General features: G+C 41.4%; 1 protein-coding gene across 1 annotated transcript; it reads right to left on the bottom strand.

Moving 5' to 3' along the window:
- Positions 1–647: 647 nt before the first annotated feature.
- Positions 648–8373, bottom strand: Rbmx2 (RNA binding motif protein, X-linked 2). The gene is made up of 6 exons (NM_001113786.2): positions 8362–8373; positions 8057–8172; positions 5984–6035; positions 3874–4003; positions 1692–1875; positions 648–1197 (listed from the first exon to the last, which is right to left on the bottom strand). The coding sequence occupies exons 1-6, from the start codon at positions 8364–8366 to the stop codon at positions 698–700; spliced, it is 987 nt and encodes a 328-aa protein (NP_001107258.2). The 5' UTR covers positions 8367–8373; the 3' UTR covers positions 648–697.
- Positions 8374–8880: the final 507 nt, after the last annotated feature.

The raw sequence follows: 8880 nt of genomic DNA, 5'->3' as shown, positions 1-8880 counted from the left end.
CTGAATGCCACTGAACTGTGTAGAATGGTTAGCTTTATTTTATATGAATTTCATCTCAATACAAATAAATAAGTTACAAAGAAAAAAATACAGACATGTATGTAACCATCAAAAACTAAAAACAAAACAAAGGGAACTGGGCTATAGCTGAGTGGCAGAGCCCTTGACATGTGCAAAGACCTAGGCTCCATCCCTGGCATGGCAATAGGAACAGAAAAGGAAAGGGGCAGGAACTGGTTGGTCTTAAGTATCCTATCGTATCCTTCTTAAGTTCTTCAAATCTCATGGCCTACACCTCTTTACAGTTGTGCCTGTCATCTGAAAGGTTTACAATGCTGAGCTCTAAACATCTAACATGAAAACTAGAACTCCAGCATTGCCTTGTGTTTTGACTTCCCTAACAATCTCATTTTAAATCAGAGATTTGTGGGTTTAAGGGCCAAATTTATAAACCATATTTTAGGCACACACTCTGGTCAGTACGAAATATTTTCCCATGGACAATAGATCATATTTGTTAGTAGTTTTCCTTTCAATATAGATATTTAGCTATTGAAACTATAATTTCAACAATTTTGTCATGTAAGGTATTGAAAGAATTCAAACACCAAATCTTATATATAGAAATAACAACAAACAGAAACTGATATTATGCAACAAGATTCATTTTCAAAGAACTGGGCAGCTGGAACAGGCTTCAGTAATGTCTACGGTCACTGGCATGGAAGGACTCGCGCTCATGAGAGTACCTGTGCTTTTTATGCCTATGGGACCTATCTGGACTCCTACTCCTACTCCTACTCCTACTTCTATGACTCCGCCCTTCAGAATGCCCATGATGCCTGCTGGAATGAGTACCTGAGCTCCTCCCTCTATCCTTATCTCTGCTCTTTTCTTCTCCCTCCCTCCTGCTTGAGGGCTTATGCTCATGCTTGTGTTTCTCTTTCTTTGCCTCCCACTCAGGTTCCTCTGCTCTACCACGGCAAGAAGTTCTGCCATCAGGGGAACCAGAGTGGCTCTTCTTCCTCTCTCTACATTCAGATTTCTGCGCTCTCTCTGAGGGCTTGCTGCTGTGCTTCTTCGCACTCTGCTCATCCGTCTCCTTTACTGTCTTGCTTCTGGAGCAGGATGGCAGCTCTGCTTGGACCGGGCGTTCAGTCTTCTCTTTTTCTTTCTTCTTCTTTTTCTCTTTTTTGTCTGGGAGGGGGCAATCAAGAAGAAAGAAAAATAGTAAAAAAAAAAGTCTTTAAAATGTGCCTTTCTTCTCTCTGTAGAACATGTAAAACTAAGACACTCCAAAATATTCCCATTCTAGCAGATGGAGAACATCCAGGTAATACACATCCCAGGCAGAAACATGAAGCAGTCACAGGGTGTGCCTCCTGACAAATGCCTTTAAGAATCAAACTGGACACCTGTTACTCCTTATGGGCCAAGTTGTACAAGACAACCCCACACACAAGGGCTGTATCTCCAAAAACAATCTCATTTTGAGATCTGAAAGGGTTAGGACATTAATTCTGCCCGAACTACTAGGCTTCCTCCCTTAGAGACCTCTGCTTTCTCCACCAAAGTAAGTATTCTCACACCTTCCCCTTTTCCATTTAAGAGTGGTTTACTGACTATCTGTGCACTCTTGGAAAAGAAGACAGGAAGACTGTCGACTCTTCTCCTGAATTTGAACACTTCACCTTTTTTGGGCTTTTTTGTGACTTTGGCATCTTCATCTTCAGAGACTTCAGGAGGACTTGATGGGGGTGTTTTAGCCCCACAGCCCTTCTCCTGGAGCTCTCTAGTCACATCATCCACATCTTCTGATTCCTGAGGAGCCCGGTAGTTTGCCACATGGTCCACACGGATAGTTCTTCCTTTAATCTAAGCAAAAGGGAAATGGTTTAGCAAAGACAGCTCCTGCATCAAACTATTTAAACAAACTAACAAACCAAGGTTTGAACCACACCCATTGCCTTGTACAAAGAAATGATTAAAGGAGGCAAGCATTAATACAGAGCACTTAGGGCAGCTGAATCCCCGGGCCTGGGGGCAAGTGAGCTCTCTGGAGCAATTGTGCACAGAGCCAGCCCCTCCTCCCTGGATATTTTATGTGTATCACAAAGTTAAAAACACATTCAGAAAGAAGTATTGCCCTAAAGCACAGAATCATGAAAAACTGTGAGAATTTACAAATTTAAAGCACAACTGATTGTCTATAAGGAATTGTGCTCAGTTGGTAAAACTTCCCTTGTAAGAATAAGAACCTTATTCCCACATAATATTAGTGCGGTGGCATACACTTGTAATTCCAGCATTGTGAGGAAGATAGGAATACCACTGGAGCTCGTTGACCAAGCAACCTAGCCTACTTGATAAGTTCCAGAAAAGGGAGAGATCCTGTCAAAGAAATAAAGAAATAGAGGGGGGGGGAGAGGAAGAGGAAGAGGAGGAGAGGAGGAGGAGGAAGAGGAGGAGGAGGAAGAGGAGGAGGAGGAGGAGGAGGAGGAGGAAGAGGAGGAAGAGGAGGAGGAGGAGGAAGAGGGGAGGAACCAGGCAGTGGTGGTTAATCCCAGAGACAGGTGAATTTCATTGAGTTTGAGGCCAGCCTGGTCTACATAGCTAGCTCCAGAACAGCCAGAGCCACACAGAGAGAGACTATCTTGGAAAAACAAAAAATATAAAGAGGAAGGGAAGGAAGAGGGAAGAGAAGATAGACAGATTCTAAGGAATGATGCCTGAAATAAGGCATCACACACATGAATGTGTGTGTATACATACAAAGTTATACACATTTAACAAGAAAACATGCCCTAGGAAATCATGAAGACAAGAAACATGAAATTTAATGCTATAGTTGCCTTTTCAACAAAGTAAGAAGGAGGCAAAATAAGACCAAGGGAACAAAATTTTTTTGTTGGTGCTGTGATTGTGACGGTGGTAGGAGCGGTGGCTGAAGCGAGGGTACTGAGCTCAGGGTCTTGGATATGACAGACAGGCACTCTTATCACTGAGCTATATTCCTAGCCCTATTTCCTTTTCTCGAGCTCTCATACCTTTTTCTTCTCCTACTGATTATTGGGCTGTAAGTTAAGAGTTTTCCAGGTGAACAACAATAAAATTAATCCTTTGCCCTTTAAATAATCTATTTTCAAGCAGACACATTACAGATTACTATGCGGGCAATATCATCTAAAACCTAAAGATTAATTTCACTGTTCCACTATTTATTTATATCTTATTATAAAGATATATTTTTATTTATATCTTTAAGCCTGAAAAGCTTCTGTCATTTATTCTATTTCTCATTTTCATACTTTTCTGAAAAGGCAATTTTCCTCTGATGATTCCTTCTGTATGCCACTTACTTAGAATTTCACAATAGCTTATTTTTATAGAATTGGTCACCAGAATTTTTTAACTAGAAAATTTCTAGGAGCCAATATATTAAGTCACAGAAATCATAGACTAGATATACATGGCTCTGTCTTAATTCCTAAAGCCATGATGAAGCTCCCAGTTCCCTTACACAGCACAATATCCAAGAGCTGTGTTTCCAGTCTCTTCATTCTCTAGTGTACTAGAACAGATGGAAAATATGCATTAAAAACATCTGCCAGATAAGGGGGCACAGACCCATGTTTCTGGAACAACAGTTTGCTAACACACAGAGAAAAGGAATGATTCCTGGCAGGTGCATGAGACAGAAAATGTTTTCCTGGAATCATTTCCTATCCAGTCTGCCTGAGTACTTCTACAACCCCCACAGTACACCCAGCTGAGCAGTACTATTCCTGCAGCTATAAACAGAAGGCAAAAAAGTGAAGCCTCATCTACCCACAGGACAAGTCCAGCCAAAGACTACACAGTGAGCTCACTTACCTTAATTCCATTAAAATTGTCAACGGCCAGAACTGTGCTCCTCTGATCTTCATAGCACAGGAAACAGAATCCTTTGGATTTCCCAGTCTTCTTGTCTCTCACAAGATTAATGTTGACAATCTCTCCATACCTATTTATTTTATAAATGTTTTATTCATTTAAAATGTAAAAGCTTTCATACTGAACGATCAAACAAAACTCATATAATAAAATACTGTAAATGACATAGTAGATTGAGTATAGAGTTAAACTTGTTAAAAATAAACTCTAATATCTATACTATATACTCAACAGTCACTGTAATAAAACTAGAAATAATATTTTAAACAAAATCCTGCTACTGGAGCGCCAGAGATGACTCCATAGTTAAAAGCATTGGCTACTCTTCCAGAGGACCCAGGTTCAATTCCCAGCACGCACGTGGATGCCTACAGCTCTCAGTAGCTCCAGCTGTACAGAACCCTCTTCTATCTCTCAAGATACAGAAATGCATGCCAGCAAAAACATCCATACACTCTTTATAATTCTTAAAAAACCCACTGCCAACGTATAACTTAATAGTTGGATGAACCAAAATTTAAAATGTCAAGGGTATACCATTTAGACATTTTAAAAACATTAAAAATACACGAAATTTTGTAGGATATAATCCAGCTATACTCAGGGAAATCTGTAGGCCTAAAAAATTTGATTCCTTAAAAAGAATGAATATAAAATAAAACAAACCTAACAAAGACAAGCTTTAATAAAGACCAAAGCTTTATAAATTAAGTCTTAAAATAAAACAGAAATTGACCTATAAGTTACATGATTATACCAATCCAAAATCTAGTATGTTTCTCAATGCAAAATAGTGAATGTGATTCAACTAAGATGGAGAACTAGTTGACAGTATAATGAGGTACAGCCAATGCAATTAGATAAAACGGATAACAGAAATGGAGAAGTAAACGTGTCTCTGTTTGCAGATTATATACAATAGTATATATAGAAAATTAAACAGCATCACTGATAAACAATGAAAAAAAGCAATTTGGTAAAATACCAGGACAGAGTTAAATGTCAGTCACCCTTTATATACAAAAAGTAATCAGAAGATATAATGGAAGGGAAATCCCCTTCATAACAGCAACAAAAAAGGACAAAATACTTAGAAATAGACCCAATATATAAACACTATACAAAGCCTATATGAAGAACTCTTTTAAATCTCCAAAACACATAAACATACATTTTTAGAAATACATTCTTTTTCTTAGATAGGATGACTCACTATTAGAAAGCTGTCAAAATCCCCCAGAAAGTTAATAAAAAATATTAATATAATCCCAATAAAAACCCATTTAACCCACTACCTTAGTGTTAGGTGACTTTAATCAAGATCAGAACTGGGTGGTGTTGGTACATGCCTTTAACCCCAGCATTTAGGAGTCAGAAGCAAACAGATCTCTGAGTCAAGGCCAGCCTGGTATACAGAATTTTACAGGAGAACCAGGGCTACAGATAAATCCCATCTCCAAAAAAAAGGGTAAATAGGCATTCCTGTTAGGGTAGAAATGAGTAAAACCATTTCAGAGAACAATTCAGCAATGATAATAAAGCATACCAGACAAGGTCTATTTCTGTTTGGCCCAATACTATACAGGTAAGGCTCAGAGAGCCCTGTGATCATGGATGACCCATAGTTTTCAAGAACCCAAAGAGAAGGGGCAATACTGCATCTTCCTGAATGCCTGTCTGTTCCAATGTAAGCCCATGCAGAACGAAGCTCAGTAAAAATGACAGAAACGGACTAAAGTCCCTCAGACAGACTCTCAAATGATCCAAGCTTTGGGATCTCCCATGTGGTAATTCTCTGGAACCTTATCTAACCTGGGACTGAGCTAGACTCTAGCCTTCCCCATGCATGGATGTCATTCAGCCTAGAATTAAATGGTTTTCATGGCTTTTTGAGGCAGGGTCTCACTCCAAGTGATCTTCCTACCTCAGCCTCTTATAGAGGTGTACAACTCCACACCCAGCTTGAAATGCTTTGTTGCTGTTACAAAAATACTCTATGGAAGCAAACTGTTCTATGCACCCAGGAGATAGGTAACAACAGAGGACTTACTGTGAGAACACACAGATGATGTCTCCTTCTGTCAGTTCATAAGGAAGCCCTCCTAGAAGAAAACAAACACTTGGGTTCAACAAACATTAAGCAAGTGTTTACTGCATGCTAGGCACTGGAGGTACAGATTAAACAAGCCACAATCTCAAATATATCAGTCTAATCCAATGATAGAATGAGTGGGTATAGTGACAGTAGTCCGGAAGGAAAGTAATTAACTCTCAGATCTCTGTGAGTTCCAGGCAAGCCTGGTCTACACAGTGGTTTCATAGTAAAACTCTGCCTCAAAGAAAGAGAGAAAGAAAGGAAGAAAGAGGGAGAGGGAGGTACAGAGGGAGGGAGGGGGGAAGAGAGAGAGAGAGAAAAGGAGGGAAGGAGGGAAGGAGGGAGGGAAGAAGGAAGGGAGGGAGAGAGAGAAAAAAAGGAGAAAAGGAAGGGAAAGGAGGGAAAGAAAAGAAGAGAAGAGAAAGAGAAAAAAATAGTAACTCTGAGTGGAAAGGCTGGGGTCATCACTCACCAAATTAATTTTATCTTTGAATCCTCACATCCAAAAATCCTATAAAGCAGGTGATTTCCTGCACAAGACTCAATCTCATAAACAGCAAGTTTAAGTATACTATTATTACCCTCACTTATGTGCAAGCTAAGATTTATAAGGGATAATATTAAGCATTTCATAGGAAACAATTTCCCCTCCCTCCATGTTTTCCCTCAAGTGTAAAAATGGGATGGTATCATATTTGCCTCACAGGAGTGTTAGAGAAATAAAGTAAAATGAGGAATATAAAGTGCTTAACACAATACCTATTACAACAGCCTCTTTCCAAAGGTAAACTGCAGGATTTTGGTTGGGACATAAAGTGAATACAGGATAATAATATTGTCACCAGAGAGTTAAGAGTTCCCCTTTTACAAAGGCTAGTAATGTCTTATCTTGATAATATAATTCTAAAGCAGACTAAGGAGGAAGCTTGAGGTCCATTTTATTAGCATTTGAGAGAGAGCTGATAGGGAAGCAAGTTGTAAGCTTCAGCAGCTACTGGGATGAAGGAGCTGCAGAAGAAGCAGCCATGCCTTCTGAATTAGCGGTCAAGCAAGCAGCAATGCACAGAGATGGAGGTAGAGGAGTGGTTCAAGGGGATAGGAGAGCCTTTAGATTTGGAATGAGACAGTCCAAAGTGTTCCGGGCAAGCATGTTCAGGATTCCAGCCAGCATCCAGAGAATGGACAGAAAGGGAGGGCAGGGGATAAGTGAGAACTCAGAATAACAGGTAGACTTAACACAGAGACCAGTAACAACTGCACTGGGGATCATTTCCCTCCCATGTCCTTAGCGTGTCTTTAGATGACTGAGCTTTCCTGACAGGTGACTCCTGGCCAGAAAATTTAAAGCCTGTTGGATTGTCTTAAGGAAGGGGAACACAAGCATGTAACATTTAGGATTCCTGAAAATGTCCCGGTATCTACCCAGGGCCAGGGGTGTAATCCAGACTGTATTCTTTTCATCAGTAGTTTTCCCTTAATGAACAACAAAGCTCACATCCCTCCACATTTTCAGATAGCCTTTCAAATGTTAAGCAGGAGAAACCCTCAATGTCGTCCAAGCCAGTTAATGTCTGTTCTGGTACCTAACAATACAACAAAGAACTGGGAGAAGCAGCCACTTACAAGAGGAAAATAATTCTGAGAAACGGCAGATAATAGACATGCAATAAGGACTAAGAACACAGCCCTATAGTTTTGAGTGATGCAGCACCTTAAGCAAGCCCAGTAACCCCTGTGCGCCTCAGTTTCCTTGACATCACTATGGGTTGCCTGGGGAGTTAACTGTCTCTAAGCAACCAAGTGGCAAGATTTTTCATATAATGAATGGCAAATACCAATTTCTAAGCAGTATCATAGGGGCCAAGTGAAAAAGGAACCTGTGAGCAGACTAGCTGCAAGAGTGTGAGGTGACGAGCAGCGTGTTCAGAGGTGACGACCAGGGGCGCTAAACAACCAGGAGGAAGGGGGAGGAGGGGAGGGGAGGTACAGACTCTGAAAGGCACTGCTAGAGAAAAATGTAGACCTCACCAAGAAAGATCCAGGCGCTGTCTTTGTATTCCGAGTGCCAAGACACCTTTTCTGCCACCCCAAGTTGAACCTCTCGCTCATTCAGTTCGTTGATCAGCTTCACCTTAGTTAAAGGGCTGTGCGGGAGAAGGGAAAGACGTTTAAGTACATTTCCTCACAGCCCGCCTTCTACGTACCGGTCGTCTCCCGCCCCGAGGCCCTGAAGGCGAGGACCTGTCCCCGCCCTTATGGGCGGCCCTCCTCAATCCATTCTCCCTTCCTCAGAGAAACTCCCTCCCCTGTCCTCAGAGAAACTAAATCCTTACTTCATATTCGCATCTTCGCGCTCCGCTCTTAAGACATCAGCTTCCGGGTGAGGCTCCGAAGCGCGCGCGCAACCCGAACACTCAGCTCAGATTGGAGCCAACGGAAATGGAGGCGGGACTTCCGGCGCGCTAAGCCTCGGCACATGCGCAGTAACGCAAACGCGCTTTCTCACGCTTTTGCTCCAGGGGCGAAATAGTTCCCTAGTTATTCCCTGCTTCCCTTTTTGGTGTAGCTCGAAGGTGGGAACCTGGGCGTTACAGTGGATCCGTGTGCTTCTGCAGTCTGAATTAAATGCCCACAGATTTAAATAACGGATGTGGCCTTTTTCCAGAGGCAGGCAAAAATTAGCATTGTCAAATTAGTACCTAACAATTGAAGAGTTAGAGAATGTAAAGGTTCCAAATGATAGAAAATTTATGCATGTTGTCTCTGTTAGGTCTCAAACCCAGGCTAAGTCTCACACCAGTGGCTGCCCCTACCCTAAACCTCTGCCTCCAAGGGGCTCAGTTTCTGCCATT

The sequence above is a fragment of the Rattus norvegicus genome, chromosome X (assembly GCF_036323735.1).
Source record: "Rattus norvegicus strain BN/NHsdMcwi chromosome X, GRCr8, whole genome shotgun sequence".
Lineage (NCBI taxonomy): Eukaryota > Metazoa > Chordata > Mammalia > Rodentia > Muridae > Rattus > Rattus norvegicus.
Note: the sequence above shows the minus strand (reverse complement) of the source record. Positions and strands in the feature narration are given on the sequence as shown.